Below are 27,267 nucleotides of genomic sequence, written 5' to 3'. Positions count from 1 at the left end.
AATTAAAGTAAAAATAGTCAAATAACAAACAAGGACAAATTGTTCTGCTCACAACCTTATCAAACCAAAATGCCTAAACTACTGTAAATGTAGGGCTATTATAACTATGATAATGGTTATTAATTAGTCCCAATTATTAAGTATAATACTTGACCTTATAAATATAGAATGTTTATGATTATATATGTTATGAAACATCGCATAGTCGAGCGTTGGGACGGTCGCATGAGCCGACTCAGCGCCGTTACCGACTTATGTGCCGTTATGGACAGAATAGTAAATCTTCAGCCCCCCGAATTTTGTCACCTCCGCGCGGTCCAGGGGAACACAACGGAGCGCTCCCTTCCTCCGGTTCAGCCAATCACAAGCTTCCACTGCCGATACCGGGATGCTGTTTTGATACACGCGAGAGAAGAGAGAGAGAGAGAGAGAGAGAGCAGTACGAGTGTGGCCTTGTGGCTTAACCATAGGTCATAATTCAAGATAGGCACCTTTTAGATGTGGGTTTAGCAGGGGAAAGTCCTACGACTCAATGATGTTGTATTGACGTAGTCACTTCCACACAACACACAACAACTGCAGCTCTGCCCGTCTCTCCCCAACAAGGTTGAACGCAGCCACTGTTGTTGTTGCGATGATGGAAAGCATGAGTTATTCACCAATTAACGTTATTGTTGGGTTTTGTAATTGCATGTACCTGCTGGTGCCTCCTATTCAAATGCCAATGAGATGGGTTCATTCATTGATTGTATACGTCGACTACAGCCCACCACACCAACCTTGTTTATTGGCCTTGCCTTGTAAATGCATTTAAATTGTCGACAACATCCTCTGGGGGTTCCTCTTGTCAGTCATCTACGGTAGTTAGTTGACCGTTCTAGGCTAGGTCTCCAAGGACCCTCCCTCAGGGGTCTAGGATGTGATGACAAGGGGGGGGGGGGGTCCCTATAGGAAAATACTTTCACTGTCATTTAATTAACTAGAAATCTTGCCACAATTCTCAACGCATGTCATCCTCCCCATTTACACTTATGTAATCCAGTACTAAACCATGTCTGACAATGATCTGCCCTACTGGGGGTATACATAGTATACATACAGTCAGCGATCAGACAGAGGTCTGTAGCCTTTTAACACAGTTGTCCTCCAAAAGAAGGGTCCGGGGACCCCAATATAAACAGTTAACAATATTTGAAACTAACTGATCTACAAGCTCTCGACCTGTCACCATGCGTACACGTTATGAGCTCGTACATCTGCTATTTTCAGAAATATTTTCAGATGGGGGTCCGTGGCCAGATACATCCCTATTAGTCTCGCGTGGCCAGACCGTTGACTCCGCGATTTGCAAATGCTCTTGTCATACAGTCTGGGATAACGTTAGAAGAACGATGAGTACCCGGTTAAAGCGGAAGTTAAGCCTCCTCCTCACTTCCGTTTCCGTCTCACATCGCGCACATTTATCCTAATATGAATAAAAATCATCTAAGCATATTTAGCTTGATGCTTAGCAGAAATTTTATTTTAAAATATATCTTCATGAACAGAAATGCCAGCTTCCATTACTCGCCGTTCATGAGCTGTAGTTCCAGAAATCTATATAGCATTCGGAGATTGTGGAATAGTTGTCTGGCTACACGAGACTACCTGTACATACCTATTGACCGGAAAAAGATGAAAAATCACTGCTCTAGTCTAAACGTAACTATCAAAACATGTTTTGACGAGCCCTGATTTGTGCAAACTTATCTATTAAGATTATGCCTCCTTGTGCCTGCAGTCACGTACTGAGACTGGAGCATCCTGGTAAACTTATCTTAATGTTGTTCTTCTGCCTCCTTGTGCCTGCAGTCACGTACTGAGACTGGAGCATCCTGGTAAACAGCCTCAGCAGAGAATGGCTGCAGTGGGGACGGACAAGGAGCTCAGCGACTTGCTGGATTTCAGCGCGGTAAGAACGATGCACCTGAAGAGTCGCCGCTCCACAGAGCTGCCAGATGGGACATTTTAAACCCATTCAGGCCTAGAATTATTGAATGCTTTAACCAGTGAAAATATAGCAGATATACAAGCTCACAGCGCGGCACCGAGTGCCGCGCTGCGAGCTTGTAGATCTGCTATTTTTGGAAAAAGTCGCGAAAATGTGTGCAAATCTTTGAATATATGTATTTTCAAAGCCAACGTTTGTAACTAAAATTTTGCTTCTGGGTGGTCCGTGGCCAAGTACATATCATTTTGGGGGTCCTTCACATGAAAAGGTTTGAGAACCACCGACATAGTAGTCTCTCAAGAACAGGCTAACTGAGCTCCAGTCAAGTGAAAAGGACCTTTTCTTTGACGATGGCTGGCCAGATTGCTGACATAGAAACATAGGGTTTTTCAAAAAACCTTAGAAGGATTCAAAATTCAAATCTTCACGATTTTTCAAAAATAGCAGATCTACAAGCTTGCAGTGCGGCACTCGTGCCGCGCTGTGAGCTTGTATATCTGCTATTTTTCAATAGTTAAAGCATAAAATAATGATACACAATACAGTGTACCCGTTTAAATGATCTTACCGCAAATTATCAAGCTTGAAAGAAAACGAATCGTACAGTCAAAAAAATACATATCACAGGTGTAAATATTTAGTTTCACCAAAACATTACTTATTGATTGTAAGAAACAACCTTGTTTGAGACTCCTACCGGTACATGCCAAAAATCACTTCCACTTATGTTGCGTGGAAGCAGGCAACTTCTGGAGCTTACACACATAAAAGCTTGGAAAGACGGAGTTCCGACAAGATGGCGACCGAGTAGGACGCGTTTGTTGAGCTCTGTGGAGGTGCATAGTTTTCACATTTTTTAAGCCCATTTTTTACTGCCTTTATAGTTCTTTTGAGACTTTAAACGCCCAAAACACTGGTGAGCGTCTGTTTTTGCAGTTGTTTCGTGTTTCATGCCGAATACGATTAACACGAGGTCGAGGAGTACCAGGTCTCCGACCGCAAACGCTGACAACATGGCCGGCGCAATGCAGGGCGACGCTGACGCTCCGGTTACAAAGAGCATGCTGCGCGAGGTCCTCAAGGAATCACTGAAAGAGTTTATGGATGGTTTTATTCAACCCATGATGCTTGGCTTGGAGAAGAAATTACTGAAGAAGATTGATGACTTCGGAAAGGAGCTGCGTCCTGCAGTCGCCACGCTGAACACGACCGTGGCTGAACATGGGGAGGCCATTGAGAACTTTGGTTCCTCCATGGACAGTTTGCAGATGTGTATCACTGAATTGGAGAGAAGATGTGCTAATCTGGAGGAGAAGCTCGTCATAGCAGAAGACCGGAGTCGTAGGAACAACATAAGAGTGATTGGGATCTCTCCTGGGCTAGAAAAGGCTGACCCAGTGGCCTTTATCCAGTCTTTTTTGCAGAAAACATTCCCCGACGAGTTTCCCGACTCCCCCCCGGAGGTGGATCGTGCTCATCGGACCGGCAATCCACGTTCTGATAAGCCAAGGGCTTTCCTGGCAAGGATCCATTTTTTCCGGGTAAAGGAACGCATACTCCAGCTCTCCAGGAAAGCAGGCCAACTGACATACAATGGCAAAAAGGTGTATATTTTCCCCGACTGGTCTGCTGAAACATCAAAGAGAAGGGCAGCTTTCGGGCCAGTAAAGGAATTCCTACGTTCCATCACCGCGGAAGGAGTTAAATACGGAATAAGGCACCCGAGCAAATTCTGGATAACCGTGGATGAGGCGACTTCTACTTTCAACTCACCCAAGGAAGCTCTGGCCTTTTGCAAGGATAAGTTCAAGACTCCAGGTGCTGCGGACGAGACTCTAGCTACGCAGGATGATGAGACGACAGTTACAGAGAACTAACTTTTACCAGGGACACTTTTGCTTTCGTGATCGCGTGCTTTCAAACACATTCTGCCGATGTGATATCCTTTTGCCTTTAATGGACTGTTGGTAAGCTGGCTGGGACTTTGGAGATGACTTTTACGCAGCGTCTTTCTTTCCTCACTCTCTCCTCCTCCTCCTCCTCCCCAAAGGGTGAGTTGTTAATGTAAGCCTACTTATTGTTTTGGACTCATCATCTGACTTGACGTTGTGTTTTCAAGTGTTTCGTTTCATAATACCTATTTTATTTGTATTGAAGAATAAGATATATTTTATTTTTTAACAAGATCTGTAAGCAGATGGGTGTTACTCGTTTTAATTTAGGTTACCGCAAGGAGAGGGGATTTAGGGCTGCTAAAGCTATAAGCATAATTCACTGTCTTTTTTGTTTGAATATAATGGACATTGTTCTTGTTATTATTGTATTCCTTTTCTTTGCTCTTATTGAGCGTTGTGCTGCTTACTATATAGGTCTAGAGGGTTTTATCTCTCTCTGTTAAGCTTTGTCTAACCGAACGTGTTCCGTGTCGCGGTGCGGAGCCTGCTCTCTCTCTCGTCTTCCCTCTATGTCTCTCTATCTGTCTCGGCTTTCCCTCTCTCTCTCTCTCTCTCTCTCTCTCTCTCTCTCTCTCTCTCTCTCTCTCTCTCTCTATGGCTCTCTCTCTCGCTGTGTGTGTGTGTGTGTGTGTGTGTGTGTCTCTCTCTCTCTCTCTCTCTCTCTCTCTCTTTCTGTTAGGTAATGGCGGCTATGTTGGTTGTTAGTTTATGGTTCGTTTATGCCTCCTAAAACGCTACTTTCTCGGGTAGGAGGGCGAGACTGGGCTTCGGCCTTTGTATTGAGTAATGTAGCCTACTGTTTAAGGTGAAACAGATATAAATAATATGGTCTAAATTGTGAAGGCTCCGCGGTTCCAGAGACCACTCGCTCTCCCGCCCTTTCTCTATGTCTCTCTACCTATCTCTGCTTCTCCTCTCTCTCTCTCTCTCCCTGGCTCATTGATTCGTTCTTTTTTTCCTTTTTTTTCTAATCTCAATAGCTGGCGGATGTACGATCTCGTGGCGCGTTGGCTCTACGTGCTTGTGGATCCGTTGTCTGGGGGGGGGGGGGGGGGGGGGGGGGGGGGGGTAGTTATTTACCTACTTTACTTGTTGTCTTCTAAAATGTTAATTTCTTGATGGGGGGAGAGGGGAGCTCTGTATTGGGATATTTATTTTGTAGTCGTGATTGGGTAGGTTCACTGTTTGAAGTATGGTAGTTTACTGTTTAAGACGGAAACAGACTTAACTAATATGATTGACATTTATCTAAGTTTGCACTGGCCTTTTGGGCATGTACAGGGAGCTGTATATGGCGCAGTATGCATTATGTGTGCTGTGTTGTATATGGTTTCCTGATCATACATAACTGTGTTTTATGTAAATACTTATGTATACAGACTTTTCTTTTCTTTCTTTTTTTTTCCTTCTAATTAGTAATTGTGGTTTGTATGCATGGATGCATGGGGGGGGCTGTATGTGGCGCAGTATGCATTAACACTGTGTGTGCTTTGCTGCATATGGCCCCCCGGATGTGCTTTTAATTTCTATTTCTAACTACATATGTAAGTGCATATATTTTTTATATCATATACACTGATTTCCTTTTTTATTTATTTTTATTATTAATATTATATTAGTGCCTTGTCGTGGTGACAGCCTTATTTCCACTTATCTGTCACAAGTGTTTGGTTATTTGCATTAACGTGGCTTATAGGGCTTTATCACATTCTAAGTGGGCCTAATGCTGGACTGATTATTATTATTACAGTTGTTATAGTCCCCTCATTTTTTTTTCCCTTTATTCTTTTCTTTTTTCTCTCCCCCTTCTTTACTAGAAATGTTAACATACCATTCTCATTTATTTAAGTGATATGAAGTGGGGAGATTGATCATAATTTGAGCGGATGGAATGTTTGAGAGCTATTCAGCCACAAGAAGGCACTTTTTTGTTGTTGTTGTTTTTACTTTGGTGATCTGTTATATATTTACATAACCACCAGAGGGCAATGTATGGTTACTTTTGGGCAGTTACTTGTTTGCACTCTCTGACAGAGTGAAATGAAGGTTGACTAATAGGTTGATGGGGTGGGGAACTGTTTTTGTGCACTCTGATGCTAATGGGGTTTTCCCCCTCAAGCTTCAATGTTATGTGTTTTTTTATGTTCGTTTGATGTTGCTTTTTCCTTTCTGTTCCTTTTGGGGTTGTTTTGTTTTTCTGTTGGGAAGGTTTGTTGTGAGGGACCAACTAGGAAATTCTAAAATGTTCTACTGTGCTTGCTGTGCGTATGGTTTGAACCACAATTATGACAGAATATAAATTTCTAAGTTTCAATGTAAGGGGAGCGAATATACCGCATAAGCGAACCAGCATTTTGGGGGTTTTGCGATCTAAATCAATTGACTTTGCATTTATACAGGAGTCTCATCTTTTAAAAGAGCATTCCAACCGATTGGCTAATAAACATTATCGTGTTTTAGCCTTTTCAGCTGCTTCTTCCAAAACCAAGGGAGTAGCCATATTGGCTAGACGTAACCTTAGGTTGGATTTTTTGGGTGATTGGTCTGACAGTGACGGGAGGATAGCTGTTGCTAAAATCCGCTTGGAGGGTAAAATGCTAGCACTAGTCTCTGTGTATGCTCCAAATGTTTTAGACAAAGAGTTTTACAAATTACTAACTAAAACCTTATTGGAACTGACGGATTTCAAAATCATTGTTGGTGCTGACTTCAATGCAACATGGCAACATAACCTAGATAGATCCACTGGGGTAGAAAGCAGAGAACAAGCACTAGCGTCTGCAGAACTACGTGCTTGGGCAAACTCAACTGGCTTACTCGACATCTGGCGTTTAATGAACCCAACGGTTAGAGATTTTTCTTTTCTGTCGGGTAGGCATGCTTCATTCTCTAGGATCGATTACGTTTTTGCCCCTGTTAGCTTGTTTCATAAAATTGCCAAGGTAGAGTTACTCCCAATGTCACTCTCGGATCACAAGGCGGTGCTGTGTGTTGCTTCACTGAAACAGGTTATAGATAGAGCTCCTAGATGGCGGTTTAACACCACACTGCTGCGCGATGCGGCATTTGTAGCTCAGTTTCAAACTGGTTTGCGTGAATTTATAAATATCAATACAGGCTCAGTTGAGGATCCCAGAATTCTTTGGGATGCAATTAAAGGCTTTATCAGGAGTAATACAACCCTCTATGCGTCCACTCAGAGAAAATTAAGGTCAGCCAAACTGGTGGAATTGGAATCTCGGTTTTCTACTTTGGATAATTCTCTCCAAAATAACTTTGATGTTAGTACAGCAACCCAGAGGGAGCTAGTTAAGAAAGAAATTAACTCCATTCTCAAGCGCCGCTCAGAATTTCAAATGAAACGCACAAGGCAAAACTACTATTTTAATAGTGCAAGACCCAGTCACTTACTGGCTTTACGTCTTAGATCCAATGAGCATTTTGCTGATATTGTTAGTGTCAAATCAACAACGGGAGCCATGGTTACAGAACCCAAAGAGGTCAATGCCACGTTTCGTGCTTTTTATGATGAGCTCTACACCTCCGAGGTCATTCACGATGATGCAGTATGCAATAATTTTTTATCCAACATACAGTTACCAACCCTTAGCGAGGCGGATGCGGAAGCCTTAGATAGACCGCTCCATCTGGCGGAATTACAGGAAGCTGTGCTCGCAATGCGTAGGGGCAAGTCGCCTGGTTTGGATGGGATACCCCCTGAACTTTATGCCATCTTTTGGGAAGATCTAGGTCAGCTGATGCTAGACATGTTTCGATATGCAATTGAAAGTGGCTCTTTCTCCAGGGATGTGAATGTAGCTATTATATCATTATTGTTGAAGAAGAACAAGGATCCCACAGATTGCGCAAGCTATAGACCGCTTTCACTTTTGAATTCTGATCTAAAAGTTTTTGCTAAGGTGCTTGCGCGTCGCTTGCAGGGTTTTATGACCACCTTAGTACACTGTGATCAGACAGGTTTCATAGGAACTAGACTAGCCTCTGATAATGCTAGACGACTATTGCATATCATCGATAGGGCTAAGGAGCTGAGGACCCCCGCCGCAGTGTTGTCGCTCGATGCGATGAAAGCATTTGATCGTCTGGAATGGTCTTACCTGTGGGCTGTACTAGATAAAATGGGATTTGGTGCTTCATTCATACATTTTGTTAAAGTACTTTATTCTAATCCGTCAGCGATGGTCCTAACCGGTAAGATCTGTTCGTCGCTATTCACGATTGGCAGATCTTCGAGGCAGGGTTGTCCCCTTAGTCCTCTCCTTTTCGCACTTTCACTCGAACCCTTGGCTCAGACAGTGCGTCAGTCTGCAGATATTACTCCTATTTCGATTAACAACACACAGCATCGCATTTCCCTATATGCTGACGATATTCTACTGTTCATTGAGAATGCACCACAGTCAATTACTCACGTCCTTCAAATCTTTGATCAGTTCAGTTCCATTTCCGGCTACAAAATTAATTGGACGAAGTCAGCCCTTCTACCTCTAAATGATCAGATGAGATCTGCTATCCTGCCGCCCATAATCCCAGTAGTAAGCCAATTCAAATATCTTGGCATAGATATTTTCCCCTCTCTTCAGGCTATTGTTAAGAACAACTATGGTGACACTCTAAATAAGATTTGTCTTGATTTAGATAGATGGTCATCTTTGCCCAACTCTCTCCAAGCTCGAGTTTCAATCATAAAGATGAATGTTCTTCCTAGGGTTAACTTTGTAAGCTCTATGCTCCCTTTGCCACCACCGCCGCAATACTGGAATAAGCTTCACTCCTCGATATCTAAGTTTGTGTGGAAAGGGAAACGCCCTCGTCTTAAACTTTCTCTATTACAACGTGCTAGAGATGATGGCGGCCTTTCATTGCCCAACTTTAAATTTTATTATTGGGCCTTCACGCTCCGCCCCCTTTTAAATTGGTTTAACCCAGCAAGTAAGGTTTCTTGGAGAGAGCTCGAGGAGAGTTTAGTGCAGCCTGTTGAATTGAGAGATCTTATCTATTCAAACATAACTACACATCAATGCAAAGTTCGCTTTGGACCTATCATTTCTCATTTAGTGGCAGTATGGAGAGCAGCTGAAAAGATGTGTAAGATTGATTGTAAATGGAACTTATTTTCCCCAGTGTTCAATAATCAAAGACTTTTAATCGAGGATCGCCCCATTCGCTTTCCAAGGTGGAGGGCTAAGGGGATTCGTACATTAGGGGACTTATTTGATAGAAATGGTTTACGACCTTTTCGAGATTTGTGTGACATCTTCAATCTGCCTGGAAATACCCTTTTTTTCTACTTCCAACTGAGAACGTCCATGAGGACCTATGGGGTCCCATGGCAAGCTCCCCTTAGATTGCACCCCTTCCATGAGTTTATCTGTGATGGTAACAGAACAAGAGGTTTGGTTTCCACCCTCTATGGTTTTTTATTAGACTGTAGTTATGGGCCCCTATCTGTTGATACTGTTTGGAGGAATGATGTACCAAATTTGGACCCTGACTTTTGTTGGGACACAGTATGGTCTAACATTAGGCTATCTTCTAGAAATCCAGACCATCAACAAATTCATTTAAATTTTGTTCATCGGACTTATTTAACTCCCCGCAGACTATGTGCTATGAGGATTTTGAATAATCCCAACTGCACTCTCTGCGCCTCAAATAGTATTGGTACCTTCCTTCACATGGTTTGGGAATGCCCAAATGTGTCGTCATTCTGGAATATGGTTGCCTCAAAACTTTCAACTATTTTTAGTATTAATATCATATCTTCTCCTTCTTTATTTTTATTAAATGACGTCTCACAGTTGCAACTAAACAATATACGCAAGCGCATCTTCTTTGCTGGATTAACGGCGGCGAAGAAGATGGTAGCTACGCGGTGGAAACCTCCTCATACGTTAACGTTTCGCCAGTGGGCCTTAACCTTTCTAGATATAGTATATTTAGAGCAGTCGATAGCAAGGTTACACGGAGCAAAAGAAGAAAACATTAATATGTGGTCGGACATTGCAGATAAGCTTAAGGCTATGATTCAAGAAATCACTATATAGTGGTAACAGCCTAGCACAGGCATGCACTATTGTACATTCCGTGTTGGTCCGGGGAAAGGGGGTGGGTGGGTTTTCTTTTCCTTTTCTTGTTTTGCTATTGTTTGTGTTGTTTGTCTGTTAATTGCATTTTTCTTTTAATTAATGTTTTACTTTTTCTTGTTCTATCATATGTATGTCTCTAATTTCATGTTATGGAAAATAAAAATAATTGATAACAAAAAAAAAAAAGCTTGGAAAGACTCGACCGGTGTTTTTAATGCCTTCAAGAACATATCTAGGGTCATGTCATTTTGGAAAAAAATTGATTCCGAATCAGAAGCCAGTGAATTTAGTAAATTCACATCCTTGTTTGTGATATCATATCACAAAATCATACATTTGGGCATTTTTGGAATTATTGATCGTACATCGGTACAGAGGATAAAATTATAGTACAAATACAATAATTATCCTACATCTGGCAACTCTGATCCTCGGAGAATGATGGCTGGAATTGACCCCTAACTTAAAACCGCTTACGTCCTATTCAGAACACGTAAAAAAAAAAAAAAAAAAAAAAAAGCCGATCTGCAAGCTCACGATTACGACGGCGTTGTGAGCTTGTAGGTCGGCTGTTTTTTTTTAACATCTTGTGCCCATAATGACTTGCCCAGAATAGGGATGCCAGTGTTAAAGTCAATAAAGTGGCTAAGAGACTGAAGTCTTGTTGGGGTCATCACAGGAGAACAAGGTGTCTAAACAAATAAGCCAGTAGCTCTGAGAATGTCTTAAACTGAGGACTGTAAACTGAAGGATTGCAAGGCATAAATCCAGCCAGAGTTTTATGACACTGTTGTCTTTGTAGCGAGTCACTTTGGTGTCATTACTGGCTTTAGTCAGAAACTGGAACGAGTCGTTTTTTTACTTCTTGGCATTTGGTATGTAGCTGACTGTGCTTCTAAATTCGTATTAGATCGTTTCAATTTAACAGTGTTGCCTTTTTTTATGTAAGGGGATTGAAGAAAAAAGAGTAGACGAATGCAACACATTTGCAGATATATTTATTATGGTGCCAGTGTTTTTTATTTTTCCCAATGTTTATCCGTTTCAGATGTTTGCACCACCAGTGTCCTCTGGGAAGGCCCGGCAGACGTCACTAGCCAGCGGTCATTTCGGAGTAGGTTCAGGTAAGGAGCTCCTCTCCGGTTCTTCCCAGTTCAAATCCTTCTCCCTGATTCATATCGTCTCTTGTTGGGTGGGAACCTCAGGGGCGTCACAAGGGGGGGAAAAGTGGGACTGAGTTACTAGGGCCCAAGGTGGAGGGGCCTTCAATATTTTATACTTTAGCTATTGAACAATTCTGTGCCGCGCTGCGAGCAGGTAGATCTGTAATTTTTGAAAGGTCGTGAAAATGTGTGCAAATCTTTGAATATTTAAGCAAACATTTATAACTCAAATTTTGCTTCTGGGGGGGGGTTCCTGAAACGAAATATTTTAAGATGGGGGTCCGTGGCCAAATACATATCATTTTGGGGGTCCTTCACATGAAAAGGTTTGAGCATAGAAACATAGGTTTTTCAAAAAAACCTTAGAAGGATTCAAATTTTCACAATTTTTCAATAGTTAAAGCACAAAATGTGAGTGAATCCTTGTACCCAGGGCCCAGATTTGGTGCGACACCCCTGGGGAACCTCATATGTCCAAAACTGTTACTTTTCAGAATTCAAACTCCAATGTAGCAAAAAAAAATAATAATCGACAGGCTCAAAATGAGCTTGCGGTTGTGCTTTAGTGTGTGTGACACTGTTATGATCAAGTAGTAGGGGGTTATTTACAAATTAATGAAAGTTACAATATGGAAATAAGAGGTTTGTGCCTTAAGGATATGGTTGTAATAAAATGCTTTTCCATACATTTGCGAAAACTGTTGGGCAACTTGTGCTCGTGTGCTACAGTATGTGGATTCCCTTCGCCCAGAATACATTGGCAATTTAAGTGCCGTCACAACAAAATAAAAACTCTCTCTCCCTCCCTCCCTCTCCCTTCCTTTCTCTCACCTGAAGCTGCTTTAGTGAGGCCATTATTGCTCTGTAATGACACCCCCCAATATATCTTGGCAGAGCTACTTGGCAGCAACGGTGCTGTTTCGCCTTCTCAGCAGCCCTGTCTTCCAGCACCCAGAATCTTCTCTTTCATTTGCCCAGTGTAAAAGAACTGGGTGATATATCGATATAATATCAATATCGATATAATATCAATATATATCGTTGCTGTCAGAAACCTATGTCTGTATTTTAACCCATTTAGAACGGGTACACATTATTGTGTATCATTATTTTATGCTTTAACTATTGAAAAACAGCAGATATACAAGCTCACAGCTTGTAGATCTGCTATTTTTGAAAAAGTCGTGAAAATGTGTGCACATCTTTGAATATATATATGTATTTTCAAAGTGAACGTTTGTAACTAAAATTTTGCTTCTGGGGGGGTCCCTGGAACTAAATATTTTGAGATGCGGGTCCGTGGCCACATACATATCATTTTGGGGGTCCTTCACATGAAAAGGTTTGAGAACCACTGACATAGTCGCTCAAGAACAGACTAACTGAGCTCCAGTTACTGTAAGCGAAAAGGACCTTTTCTTTGACGATGGCTGGCCAGATTGTTGACATAGAAACGTAGGTTTTTCAAAAAATCTTAGAAGGATTCAAAAGACACTTATAGAATCGGGTCAAAATTCTAATTTTCACGATTTATCAGAAATAGCAGGTCTACAAGCTCGCAGCACGGCACTCGGTGCCGCGCTGTGAGCTTGTATATCTGCTATTTTTCAATAGTTAAAGCATAGAATAATGATACACAATACCCGTTCTGAATGGGTTAACTAGTTATGTTTTATCGTACTTCATCATACTACAGCGTTACGCAAAAACATCAAAAGTGGCAGAGCCACAAGCTCAAAATGCGTTTTGAGCTTGTAGATCTGTTACTTTTGCTACTTTTGAATTTGAATGAGTTTGAATGAGGCATTAAATGAGTTAATTTGAAAATTAACTCATTTAATGCCGATCCCGTGATGTCTCGCAAAATATTAAAAGGTGTCCACAGTGCTGATCCCGCGATGTCTCGCGGAATTATATACTGTATATACAGTAAAGCTGGCGGTGGTTACCTTCGGCCCGGTGAATAAGCCTGACACGATCGAAGTCGCAGATTCATCATCATCGCGCATCCACGTACACGCAAAAGTGCCGCATCTCATGTAAAACAATGGTCCTTCTCATCTTTACAGTCCATTTTCTCAACAAAAAAAAAACACTTTTGATGCTAAGGATGGCATTGGATTCTCGCTAACATAGCACAAGCATGAAGGCATCCATCTTAAATCTTCGATCTTCTTCCGGCCTTCAAAATAAGAGAGTGGCTGCGAATGGAGAAAACGGCCGGCACTTTTTGACAATTAACCCTTTCATGTCGGCGGCACTAAATCAGTTTTTGACTGATCCACTAGATATCATGTGAGAATTTTGTGATGGTAATATTGTGGTTATTATAGCTTAAGTATTGTCTTCTCTCGGTCGTAACCAATTAATCCCTAATTTAAAAATGAGCTAGTCCATGTGATCACAACGCGTTCCTATCTGTCACCTCTGTGAGTTTGTAGATCTGCACATTTTCTGTGTGAAAGTCTTCATGATATGCCCAAAATAGAGACTCTGTGCTTAATGTGGTTAAGGGCTGAATTACATAAAAGTGTTATAAGTTGTGTAATCTATTTAGACCGTTGTAGCGTAGTGAAATGAATACAGAGAGCCTCTCTATCAGTTCATGGTCATCATATCATTACCAACCAAACATTCTCAAAATGGTTGTGTGGTTAACATTTCGTGAAAGTACCAATAGGTCAATCCCCCCCAAATATCATCACTTTAACACTGGGTGTCGCTCTCCATTCCGACATGTCGCCACTCCGAAATTGACTTCTTATTGTCGGAGTGGCGACACTTCCATAGGGGTTAAGTTTAGGGTTAGGGTTAGAGATAGGGTTAGTGTCGGAATGGAGACATGTCGGAAAGGAGACATGTCGGAGTGGCGGGGTGTAACACTACTAGTAAGACACCTGAGGGTGACATGCGACCTCAGGCTGACATGCGACCTCGCCCTTAGGGCGAGGTCGCGTCAATTCTTGACCATCTGGCCAACCACAGCGTTTCTCTGACGATTCTAGTTGTTGCGTTTCTCTGACGATTCTAGTTAGTGTGGTTGCCAGGGCAACCACATTATTACTCTGGGGAATTTTGCAGTTTTTACAAACTCTTAGTCTCATTGACTTGAATGGGAAACTCCATATATAGTGAGTAACTTTTAGGTATCTGACTTTTCCCATTGACTTTGAATGGGAAACACCATATATAGTAAGGTAACTTTTAGGTATCTGACCTTTCCCATTGACTTTGAATGGGAAACACCATATATAGTGAGTAACTTTTTTGTGATGTAAGAGTAAGGTAACCTTTTAGGCAACCACACTCGCAATTTCCCAAATTGCAATTTCTCTAGTTGTTGTCATTCTGGGGGGAGTTTCTTGACCATCTGGCCAACCACAGCGTTTCTCTGACGATTCTAGTTGTTGTCATTCTGGGGGGAGTTTGTTCATGTTTTTGTGAGGGTATCAACCCTAGGTGACACAGGGAGAACATGCAAACTCCACACAGAAAGGCCCTATCGCCCACACCCTAGGTGGAGTTGGCGATAGGGCCTTTCTGTGTGGAGTTTGCCTAAACATGGAGATGTGGTAGAGAATGACTCGTATATGGGCATAACAAGTATGTCATGTGACATCACTTCCTGTACAGACAGTCAGACAGACAGCCATTGACTCCGGCCTAACAATGGCTACTGTCTATGACGGTAGTCCCATATGACATGATGGACTGGACTATCTCCATATATAGTGTTCTCCACATCTCCATGTTTAGGCCAAACAGGTTTTCTCCATTTCTCCATTTATAGGTCCAAAGGCCCAACGTTGAGCTTGACAACGAAACGTTCTTAACACAGCCGCCCCCATATTTACTTTAGAAAATATGTTAAATTCTAAGAATGTTTCGAGTACCGGTTTGATACAAGAGCGAATAAGCGATACACTTCTGGAATCCTGTGCGTCGACTTAAAGTCGGATGCAGGCCTAATAACTTTATCTGACACCCGTTGCCACCTCCTATTTACATTTTCTTTTCTGAGACTGCCGACTGCACATTGTACCTCATCCACCCTTTCTTCTCTCTCCTTTTGGTATCTTTATCCTCCTCCTCCTTTTTTTCTTTTTTATTCTTCTCTTTTTTTGTCTTTCTTAGTCTTGTGTATCCTTCTCTTTTTTTTTGTCTTTCTTAGACTTGTGTAGCCACCCCGTACAGGAAGTGATGTCACAACTTGCTGACATCACACTGACATCACTTCCTGTACAGAAGGAAGGTTACAGAAGGAAGGTTACGGAAGGAAGGTCACTCAAGCGACAAGGTTTTTCAGGGTAAATGCGTCGCAATCAAAGGTATACAGTTAAAATGTTATAAAATAATGTGATGATAAGGAACTCTGGAAGTCTCATTTGGAACTGTTACCCCCGCGACCCGATTACGGATAAGCGGTTGAAGATGGATGAAAATAATGTGATTTTAGTTAGTATCACCCAGCCCTGTGGTGTAGTGTACAGTACATGTTTTGAATGGCAGCTAAGAAGATGTTTCTTCCTCATTCATTCATGAACGCATGCATGCATGAATGCATAAAATGCATGAATGAATGCATGCATGCATTCATTCATTCATTGCCAGAAGATGGGTCACTTTAGATCTGTGGTTCTCAAACATCTTTGGCTCCGGTAAACCCTGTAAATAACTTTTTCATCCACTGCACCCCTGAATTACATTGTTACTTTATAGCACCTTTTTGTCATGTATGTATGTAAATCATATTGGGTGAGCTTGTAGATCTGCTATTTTTGGTGAACAGACTTGGTGTACTGTAGGCTGAAAAAAAGAACGCCCCAAGTACAGTTCGTTTGGATAAGTAAACTGAAGTGACATTGATAAATCCCAAATATTATCAACGTATCCTGAGGCACCCCTGGACTCACGTCAAGGCACACTAGGGTGCCACAGCACCCACTTTGAGAAGCCCTGCTTTAGATTACAGGTCGTCGGGAAGACATTTTGGAGGCTCTGAATGATATGACCAGGCATAGAGTCAACATCACCCTCTCCTCTCCTCTCCTCCCAAGTGTCCCTTCTCAGCTGTCACCACTCCATCACACTCTCACCCCTGGGTGGGGAGGACAAAGGGGACAACAGTCACAGTGGGGGGACCAATGAATCCTTCACTCCTCTTTTAAACGGGTGCAAAACCTCTCTTCTTCCACACTGTGTTTCGGCATCATTCTCTCGCCCTAGTGCAGTGGTTCTCAAACTTGGGATCCCCAGATGATTAGCTTAAAGGGCCTACACCATGCTTTTAAAACTATATTTTTTGTATAAATGTATGCTCAAAATTGAGTCTTAGACAGGTTTTAACCCTCAAAAAACACTCTGACCATTCTTTTTGTTTGTTCTAGCTCTACTATAATGAGGCTCTCCAGCTGCAATACCAAAACGGCCTCTGTTTGCTCAGGGGCGCATCTAGTGGGGTTTTTCCAGAAAAAAAAGAAGTTTTTTGAAAAAAAAGAAGTTTTTTGAAAAAAAAAAGGTTTTTTGAAAAAAAAGAAGTTTTTGAAAAAAAGTTTTTTGAAAAAAAAGTTTTTGAAAAAAAAAAAAGTTTTTTGAAAAAAAAAGTTTTTGAAAAAAAAATGTTTTGAAAAAAAATTTTTTTTAAGTTTTGAAAAAATAAAAAATTTGAAAATATTTTTTTTGAAAAAATTTTTTTTTTGACTCTGCATTGCATCTTTTTGAAAAAAAAAAGTTTTGAAAAAAAAAATTTTTGAAAAAAAAAAAATGATTTTTTTTTTTTTTACTCTGAAAAAAAACGGGAAAACGAGAGTGACGTCACTCTCGTCAACTCTCAGAACAGCACTGTTCTGAGAACCCGTGGAAAGCTTTTCATCTCTGTCTGCCCAAAACCAGAGAAAGACACAACGGTCAGAAATAGGACTTTGTGAGGATAGAAGGTGCCAGTGGGACCCCAAAAAAAGGTTTTAAAATAGAAAAAGTGAAAATTCATGGTGTAGGTCCTTTAAGGTCATTTCTTTTCTCATTCAATGGCAAACAAACCAACACACAGTATAAGAGTATACATGGTATCTGCACATTTCTAAAGTGACAATGTAAGGACTTTCAAGACCGCTTTAATACCAAACTGGCCAAACTGTCAAATATTAAGTAAGCAAGAGGCGAACATTGTGAAAATAGACGATCTACATGCTCACAACGCCTCGCACTTGTGCGAGGCGTTGTGAGCATGTAGATCGTCTATTTTCACAATATTTATCTGTGGAACCGAGTCACATTAAATGTAATACCTACAATTCTCCCCTTTGCAAATCCCGCCCCATTCTGCCCTGTTACTATGGTGGTACAGATGACCCTGGGCAGATTGTTTTTATATTGGCAGTGAATGGGGGGAGAGGGTATTTTCATTGCCTCATTATTGCAATTTAAAGTACCAAAGGAAAAACATCTAGGTGATATTAATAAAAAGGGAAGACAAAGGTACAGTAGTTACATTGCAAAACAGGGGGTTTCCCCGAAAATATATGTTTTAATTTGTTTAATCCCAGTGGGACAGAATCACCATTGCAGATTCTTTTATAGTGGAAGTGGATGGGATTTTTCTTTTTTTCATAGCCTCATTACAGCTATATAAAGTACCCAAAAAAACACATCTACGTGACATTAATAAAAAGGGAAGAAAAAGGTACAGTAATTACATAGCAAAACAGTAGTTTTCCCCCGAAAATATATGTTTTAATTAGTTTAATCCTCTGGATCAGAGAGAGAATAGAAATAGAAAGAGAAAGCACAGTGCATCTTGGGTAGGAAGATGACAGCCAGATTATAGTTCTCCTCACATAATGGCTTTCGTAATTCTGCCCATTTAAAATATATGTACCCAATCGTAACTCTTAGTTACATTGATAAGGTCCATGTGAACTAGTTTGTTGAAGCTTATTCATTATATTGAGCGAAATCGCGATCACCTCGCGCGGCCGTACTAGACGCACGCCGTGTCGCGCAGTGCGGACCGTTCTTGAAAGCCTGAAGCAACATTCTCCACTGCACAAACTCCACCCCCGATAGCAAAAAGTGAATGTTTTTTTTCTGGTTGGCCAGTCAGGGAGTCTCAGGGACCAATCAGAAGGCTGACAAACGGTGATCGCACGTTTCCCCCTGGAATCCAACCGTCGGCTCAACTCTTCTACCTCTGCTCACAGCACGTTGTGAGCACGTGTTCTCACAAGTATAGCAATACAAACCTGTGTGTGTGTGTGTGTGTGTGTGTAGGTAGGGGGGGGGGGTCTATTTCTTGCGTTCACATTGAGGGGCCACTTTACTTTAAGGTGTTCCTTTGTGGCAGCCAAGGTGAGCTCGCTTACGGCTTCAGCCTTTTACAAAGGCGAGACGTTGGGCTGTTATCAGTCCAACGGCTGCTGCCTGCTATTGTTTCTACAGCGTTTCGCACACAGGCTGCAACACAATGCAACGCTGCTGCGTGCTTCTTTTAGACAAAAGGCACCACCAGGTCACAGGAAAAAAGAGGGAGACCGGAGAGTCAAAGCCAGCATATGTGGGCCTGGGTTGGAGGGGTATTGGTTTCACTGGGGAAGCTCACACACCCTCCTCCACTCCCGCTCACTGCTGCATTATGGGTAGTATGAGCATAGCAGGCCCTTTCTCCACTGGAATACAACTTGTGGGGCAGGACCCTCAGGGGGTCCCCAGATGGGGGGGGGGGGGAGGGGGGTCCCAGATGACAGTGAAGCGACAATTTAAGGACTTTTAAGACCCCTTTAATACCTAAAGAAAAGAAAGACTATTACTGCGTCTGGCCCTGTTACAGATTTTGTCCAAAAATCATGCAGATTGGTGCACAGTATCTCTGTAGCCATTAAACGAAACGGGTATTTCTTACATTGATGCTCCTACATATTATCATGCAAGCACCAGTTAAAGTTACTTTCCATCCCTCATACTGTGTGCACAGTGCACATCCCATAACCCACACACTGCACATCATTTCGGAGCTCATATCTTTAAACGGGTAAGGGCTAGTAATGCCTAAGCTCCAACATCCGAAGTGCTTGTGGGGTCCGCAGTTCACACACCTGTATGATTATTTTAGGGGGTCACGGCCTGAAAAGGTTGAGAACCACTGTACTGTACTATAGTATACATCTCTCCACTGTTAGGAATATCCTTGCTGTTTCCATCTAACATTCTAACATTTTCTTTTGCTTTGTAAATTAATGCCCTACTTCAGGGTTCCCCGATTAGTTTTCCCCAAGGGCTGAATCATGTCTAGGGTACCAAGCCGAGGGCCACAACATTGAATTATGTCTAGGGTACCAAGCCGAGGGCCACAACATTGAATCATGTCTAGGGTACCAAGCCGAGGGCCACAACATTGAATCATGTCTAGGGTACCAAGCTGAGGGTCACAACATTGAATCATGTCTAGGGTACCAAGCCGAGGGCCACAACATTGAATTATGTCTAGGGTACCAAGCTGAGGGCCACAACATTGAATCATGTCTAGGGTACCAAGCCGAGGGCCACAACATTGAATTATGTCTAGGGTACCAAGCCGAGGGCCACAACATTGAATCATGTCTAGGGTACCAAGCCGAGGGCCACAACATTGAATCATGTCTAGGGTACCAAGCTGAGGGTCACAACATTGAATCATGTCTAGGGTACCAAGCCGAGGGCCACAACATTGAATTATGTCTAGGGTACCAAGCCGAGGGCCACAACATTGAATCATGTCTAGGGTACCAAGCCGAGGGCCACAACATTGAATCATGTCTAGGGTACCAAGCCGAGGGCCACAACATTGAATCATGTCTAGGGTACCAAGCCGAGGGCCACAACATTGAATCATGTCTAGGGTACCAAGCCGAGGGCCACAACATTGAATCATGTCTAGGGTACCAAGCCGAGGGCCACAACATTGAATCATGTCTAGGGTACCAAGCCGAGGGCCACAACATTGAATCATGTCTAGGGTACCAAGCCGAGGGCCACAACATTGAATTATGTCTAGGGTACCAAGCCGAGGGCCACAACATTGAATTATGTCTAGGGTACCAAGCCGAGGGCCACAACATTGAATTATGTCTAGGGTACCAAGCCGAGGGCCACAACATTGAATCATGTCTAGGGTACCAAGCGAGGGCCACAACATTGAATCATGTCTAGGGTACCAAGCCGAGGGCCACAACATTGAATCATGTCTAGGGTACCAAGCCGAGGGCCACAACATTGAATTATGTCTAGGGTACCAAGCCGAGGGCCACAACATTGAATCATGTCTAGGGTACCAAGCCGAGGGCCACAACATTGAATCATGTCTAGGGTACCAAGCGAGGGCCACAACATTGCAGGGGGCGACGGTGGTGTTCCCTCTACTCCAGTGACAGTTCAGATATCGTCGTTGTCGGGTGAAAATCTTGTATGTCCAAAACCGTTCGTTTTGCATTTATCATTTTAAAAATTATTTAAACTAGTGAAAACAGCCGATCTACAAGCACACAACGCCTCGCACCGCGAGGCGTTGTGTGCTTGTAGATCTGCTGTTTTCACTACTTTCGTGCGACGGCCTCGTATGATGAAGCAGGGCTTTACTTTGTGAAAGTACGTACACATTTTGAGATTGAGGTTTCCACCCGACAATGACGATATACTAGTGTTGTTGCTGCTCTTATACCACCATTATTACTGGGGTTGGTGGGGGCCAGACAGTAGCCCCCCGCGGGCCGCAAATGGCCCGCGGGCCGCCTATTGGGGAACCCTGCCCTACTTGGTCACACTACAGCGTCACACAAAAGTCTCAAAAGTAGCAGATCTACAAGCTGGCAAACAATTTCGAGCTTGTAGATCCGCTACTTTTGATACTGTTTTTAATTTAAATCCTGAAAAGTAAAAGTTTTGGACATAATGTGGTTTCCAACTGACAGAGACGATGTTTAACCACATTAACTCTGGCATCTTGCCCATCTACAAGCTCACAGTGTGTTGCGTGTGACGCGTCGTGAACAACGTGGGTGAAAGAAAAAAGAAACTACGTTGAGATATCAGATGGTGTTATCTGTGGTGGATCTTATCGTTCAGCCTGAGAGATAACATTTCCTCTGCTACTTACGTGGAAGTACAGTGCATTATCGTTCTTGTAATTCGATAAGGGAACTTGTCACACTCATATTACAACCCAGCGCGTATATTTCTGTGGTGTGGATTCTCTTACAATGTTTCCATTGAAAGTCTCTTAAAAAAAAGAAAAATCATTTTGATTAGAGTTAGTTTTGTTTGCATCCCTGTGTTTTTGTAAAGGAGATAGCATGTGTGGGGATCAGGCTGATTTTTGCAAAACACATTTTTGGACACTGCTCCTACAGATTTCGGCCTACAATCACGCAAAGCGGTACACAGTATCTCTACAGTCATGTCATCAACATGAATCTGTCCCATTTCCCATATTCCCTCCTGATTGGCTACGACTGCCCTCTAAAGTTTGTGTATGCGACTTGGCGGTCGCTTATCTCCCGAGTAGGGAGTCTTACTGGTTTATTAGCATGATTAACACTTGGGATGCCGAAAACATCCAGGAATTTGATAAGGATTACCGCGGTGCAGCGCCATGGCCCTGCACTGAATTGAATCATTGACTGAATATTAAAATACCATGATTATTAACAGTACTACGGGCAGTGGGTCGTGGCCTGTAAGGTTTAGGAACCCTTTGGTTTTAGATGTATGTGGGTCGGAGCGGAGGAGGAGAATCTCTTCTCAGGTGTGGTGCGGTCTGACACGTCTACTTTGGTTCTGCTGCTGCTGTCAGCAGGGGCGTCACAAGGGGGGGAGTGGGACTGAGTTACAAGGGCCCAAGGTGGAGGGGCCTTCATTATTTTATACTTTAGCTATTGAAAAAATAGCAGATATACAAGCTGCTATTTTTGAAAAGTCGTGATAATGTGTGCAAAACTTTGAATACATGTAACTCAAATTTTGCTTCTGGGGGGTCCCTGGAACGAAATATTTTGAGATGGGGGTCCGTGGCCAAATACATATTTTGGGGGTCCTTCACATGAAAAGGTTTCAGCCCCACTGACATAGAAACATAGGTTTTTCAAAAAGACCTTAGAAGGATTTAGAAGACACTTATAGATTCGGGTCAAAAATATTCAAAAACGTACACAAATTTTCACGATAAAAAAAAAATAGCAGAATTATACAAGCTCACAGCGCGGCACTCGGTGCCACGCTGTGAGCTTGTATATCTGCTATTTTTCAATAGTTGAAGCACAAAATAATGCGTAATAACAGTGAATCCTTGTACCCTGGCCTGGGCCCAGAATGTGGTGCGACACCCATGCTGCTGCCAGGTTCATTCATGCTCCACTAGGTAGTAAGTCAACATCATCCATCTTTCAGTGGCGCTTTCGTTTACGGGAGGTCAGAAACCGAGAGTTTCTGAAAGTTTATTTTTAAACTAGTTTTGGGCGCTGAAATTGCAGAAATGGAATGCGTGAAAGTTTACATGAGTTTCCTATTCTTCTTCACGTTGTGATTGATAGATCAAAGACGTGTGACATGACCACATTTGTTTGTTAAATTTAGGCCTAGAATTATTGAATGCTTCTTTAACCAGTGAAAAATATCAGATATACAAGCTTGTAGATCTGCTATTTTTGAAAAAGTCGTAAAAATGTGTGCAAATCTTTGAATATATGTATTTTCAAAGCGAACGTTTGTAACTCAGATTTTGCTTCTGGGTGGTCCCTGGAACTAAATATGTTGAATGGGGGTCCGTGGCAAATAAATATCATTTTGGGGGTCCTTCACATGAAAAGGTTTGAGAACCACTGACATGGTAGTCTCTCAAGAACAGACTAACTGAGCTCCAGTTAAGTGAAAAGGACCTTTTCTTTGACGATGGCTGGCCAGATTGCTGACATAGAAACATAGGTTTTTAAAAAAATCTTAGAAGGATTCAAAAGACACTTATTGAATCGGGTCAAAATTCTAATTTTCACGAGTGCCGCGCTGCGAGCTTGTAGATCTGCTATTTTTCAATAGTTAAAGCATGAAATAATGATACACAATAATGTGTACCCGTTCTGAATGGGTTAAATAGCATTCCCTCAGCAGCGCGCGAGGCTCTGCAGGCTGTACATAACGCTGCATAGAAAATACATGTGTTGAGATTGTCTAGTGCACTGGTTCTCAACCTGTGGGTCGGGACCCCCAGGGGGGGGGGGGGTCTCCAAATTATTTTGGGGGGTCCCCAGATGATTAACTTAACATGCAACATTGTTTTCTCACTCAACAGTAAACAAACCAACATACAGTTTAAGTGTATAGAGAGTATCTGCACACTTCTAAAGTTACAAATGAAGGACTTTTTAATACCTCTAAAATGACAAATTATACATGGGCCAAATTGTCAAATATTAGAGGCAGAAATTGTGAAAAAAGCCGATCTACATGCTCACAACGCCTCGCAACGTGAGGCGTTGTGAGCATGTAGATCTGCTATTTTCACAATAGAACCTTTTTATAAAAAATGCCTCAACTCCAAGTGCCTGTCAGAGTGGGGGGGGGGGTCCCCAGTTAAAACGTGATTATTTTGGGGGTCGCGGCCTGAAAAGGTTGAGAACAACTGGTCCTAGTGCTCTAATCAGAACAAGGTTTCTTTCCCTCTTGTGGCATAGACTGTGTGAACTCTATCCAGAGGGGAGAAGTGGTCGTAGTCGTGTATGTTATCTGACGCGTAGCGTGTTTGCGGCGTCTGACTTGTCGTCTGACTTAACGGTGACTCAGGAGATAAAGCCGCTCGGTCCTGTGTTATTGTACACCGTTAGTATTTCATTAACAACGTTCGCTCTCAGTCTCTCCAGAGACTTTTAGGACCTGACATCATCCTTTTGTGTCTGCCTTGCGTGACTCACGTTAGCGGTGGAAGGAAGAGGGTGTCTAGGGCATTTAGACCGGGCGGGTACTCATTATTATTGTATGCTTTAACTATTACAAAATAGCAGATCTACAAGCTTGCAGCGCGATACCGAGTGCCGCGCTGCAAGCTTGTAGAACTGCTATTTTTGAAAAATCGTGACAATTTGTGCAAGTCTTTGAATATTTTGACCCGATTCTTTAAGTGTCTTCTAAATCCTTCTAAGGTCTTTTTGAAAAACCCATGTTTCTATGTCAGCGGTGCTCAAACCTTTTCATGTCAAGGACCCCCAAAATGATATGTATTTGGCCACGGACCCCCATCTCAAAATATTTTAGTTCCAGGGACCCCCCAGAAGCAAGATTTGAGTTAAAAATGTTCACTTTAAAAATACATACATTCAAAGATTTGCACACCTTTTCACGACTTTTCAAAAATAGCAGATGAGTGCCGCGCTGCGAGCTTGTATATCTGCTATTTTTTCCAATAGTTAAAGCATTCAAATGATTCAATAGTTCTAGGCCTAAATGGGCTAGGGCAAAAAGGCAACGCTCAGTCAGTTATAGGTGCCTGGGGCAAGAAGTCTCCCTGTTAAAAAGGGAGATGAGGTGTGTGTGTGTGTGTGTGTGTGTGTGTGTGTGTGTGTGTGTGTGTGCGTGCGTGCATGAGGTTTTTTAACTGTGAAGCCTGTGACTCAGGGCTGACTGTGTGTTTCCAGTATCTCTTCCTGTGTAATTATAGACGTGCCGTGCTTAAAGGGGCGTTGTATGTGTGTGTGTGTGTGTGTGTGTGTGTGTGTGTGTGTGTGTGTGTGTGTGTGTGTGTGTGTGTGTGTGTGTGTGTGTGTGTGTGTGTGTGTGTGTGTGTGTGTGTGTGTGTGTGTGTGTGTGTGTGTGTGCGCTGGGAGGAGCAGGAGAAGTGCATTGGGGTTCACCGGAGAATGTGTCTGGCCTTGCTCACCCTGCCCTCCCAGCAGCAGTGTTAATATTTTTCAGCAAGTTTTGATTTAGTCTTAGTCTTAGGCCATGGCTATACGGAGCTGGATTTTTCATATATCCCGTTTTTTTTCCACATAGAAAAATATCTAGGTCCACACGAGAAATGTATCTAGGTCTATATCTTAGTCCCCAGACCTCCACTGGGGGACAAGCACATACACAGTAAAGTCTTAAGAGATATTCGGGTACTGTGTCTACACGGATCTAGTGAATCGGATATTTTTCAATGTCTCCACTTATTTATCCGGTTTCAAAAATATCCAGCTTCGCGGCCAAAATATCCAGCTTCTTGTGGCTGCAAGCCCCAACAGCACAATAAATGTCTAGCAAATGTCTAGCTTCAGAAATATCCATCTCTGTGTAGCCAGCACCTTAGTATTTTGGGATTAGTCTTAGACTTTTAGTCTTCATTGATAGCTTGATTGATATTGATAGTTGATTGATATTGATAGTTGTGCTTTAGGACACTTTATGTATATACAGTATATATTTATATAAATTATTAGTTCCCTTTCTTGTTGTACCTTGCTCTTACTGTACTTACTGTACTCTGTACTCTGTTCTTGTTTTTTTCTTTTTATCTTTTTCATACTTCTCTGTAACTTCTTAAATAACCTTATTATACTGCTGTGCTGCCTCTGGGCAACTGATTTTCCCCCTTGGGATAATACAGGTATCTATCTATCTGTCTGTCTGTCTGTCTGTCTGTCTGTCTGTCTGTCTGTCTGTCTGTCTGTCTATTCATCTTTTAGGATAGGTTTAGGCTAAATATAACCACATAATTCTGAACACGTCATTGTCTTCTACTGCCTGTTACTTTGTCAAAATAAACCATACATAAAAGATGTATTTGGCTTTAATTTGTATGTATACAGTGTTACCTACATACCTACAATTACCTACAATTACATACCAGAGTTAATTTTTACAGCCATTAGTCTTAGACTTATGATTTAGTCATGAGTAGGAAACTAAAGTCTTCCCTAAAGACCAAGCCTTCTTCAACAATAGCTGCCAACAATGTCTCTAGTTCTGACACATCTCCCCAACCGGCCGTTCGGCAGGAAATCGCATTGTGATTAATATGTGGCCTGTTGGATAAGGAATGGATGGATTCTGGACTGATGATGCAGGGAGGTTTCTTCTTGCGTCAAGTGAATTTCAAACAACGTGGTGGTGTTGTGTTTCTCCCAGGCGTTGCTGTGGTTTGTATGAAGTGGCGATGTCTGTTGGCCTGTGTGGCGGAGAGAGTCGCAGCCCCAGCCTGAAGCCTCAAAAGTCTAGTATCTGCCCTCGTTCCATAGGGATATCCCTTTGGAGTAATGGTTAAGATATTGGACTTTCACACGGGAGACCCGGGTTCGAAGCCGGGTGGGGAGGTTCGATTCACCTCCGTTACACCTGGCTGACACTGGCTGTGTTTATATCTATTCAGTAGGGCATTCACCAAATATTCACTAAAGTCACTATTCGATGTTGTTCACCGCAGTCGAATATTTGCTTATTTATTTTTTTATTTTTTATTGTTTTCTCTTTAAAAAATCAAACCTCGGTTCGAAGTGGAGCGGTGAATCTGAGCAGCTATACCCTGTGTGTGTTGCTAAACTGTAAACTGTAAACTTTGCCTGTGAGTGAGTGGTGAGTGTGCCTGGCCTGCACAAAACAGCGCCCCTCCTTTAACTAGTGTGTTGTGTGTGGCCACTCAAGGTATTGCCAGGCTACGGACACGGCCAGCCAGCCAGCCACCCACCCAGCCACCCAGCCACCCAGCCACCCACCCACGGACATACCCACGGACATACCTGTCTATTGGGAGCGCTTTCACCGCTCCAAAAATATATAGTTTATAAAGCTTGGCTAGATAGGAAGTCATAAGAAAGAGTTGTATTAATGTGACTCCACAGATAAATTCCACAGATAATGTTTGCCTCTTGCTTACTTAATATTTGACAGTTTGGCCAGTCCTGTTGAATATTCGACTATTCGAATACTTTGAGGTAGAATAATTCGAATATTAAAAAAATCACTATTCGTGAATGCCCTACTATTCAGTAGTGATTGTCAGCGTTGTCATGGTAACAACTCTGTTCTCCGAGCCATTTGAAGTTCTTTCTGGC

At 42.4% G+C, this 27,267-nt stretch overlaps 1 protein-coding gene across 1 annotated transcript in view; it reads left to right on the top strand.

Annotated features, from left to right (window-relative positions):
* Positions 1-1,051: 1,051 nt before the first annotated feature.
* The window catches only part of tcf3a (transcription factor 3a), a gene marked incomplete at its 5' end in the record, with an annotated part of 84,571 nt that continues 58,355 nt past the window's right edge, over positions 1,052-27,267 (top strand). The window contains 3 exons of the mRNA XM_080725511.1: positions 1,052-1,080; positions 1,852-1,951; positions 11,104-11,179. Of these exons, the coding sequence (XP_080581637.1) occupies positions 1,052-1,080; positions 1,852-1,951; positions 11,104-11,179 (205 nt within the window). The remainder of the gene's footprint in view (positions 1,081-1,851; positions 1,952-11,103; positions 11,180-27,267) is intronic.

Source organism: Nannobrachium achirus, assembly GCF_963921795.1.
Source record: "Nannobrachium achirus genome assembly, chromosome: 5".
Taxonomy (NCBI): domain Eukaryota; kingdom Metazoa; phylum Chordata; class Actinopteri; order Myctophiformes; family Myctophidae; genus Nannobrachium; species Nannobrachium achirus.
This window is presented reverse-complemented; position numbering and strand designations above follow the sequence as displayed.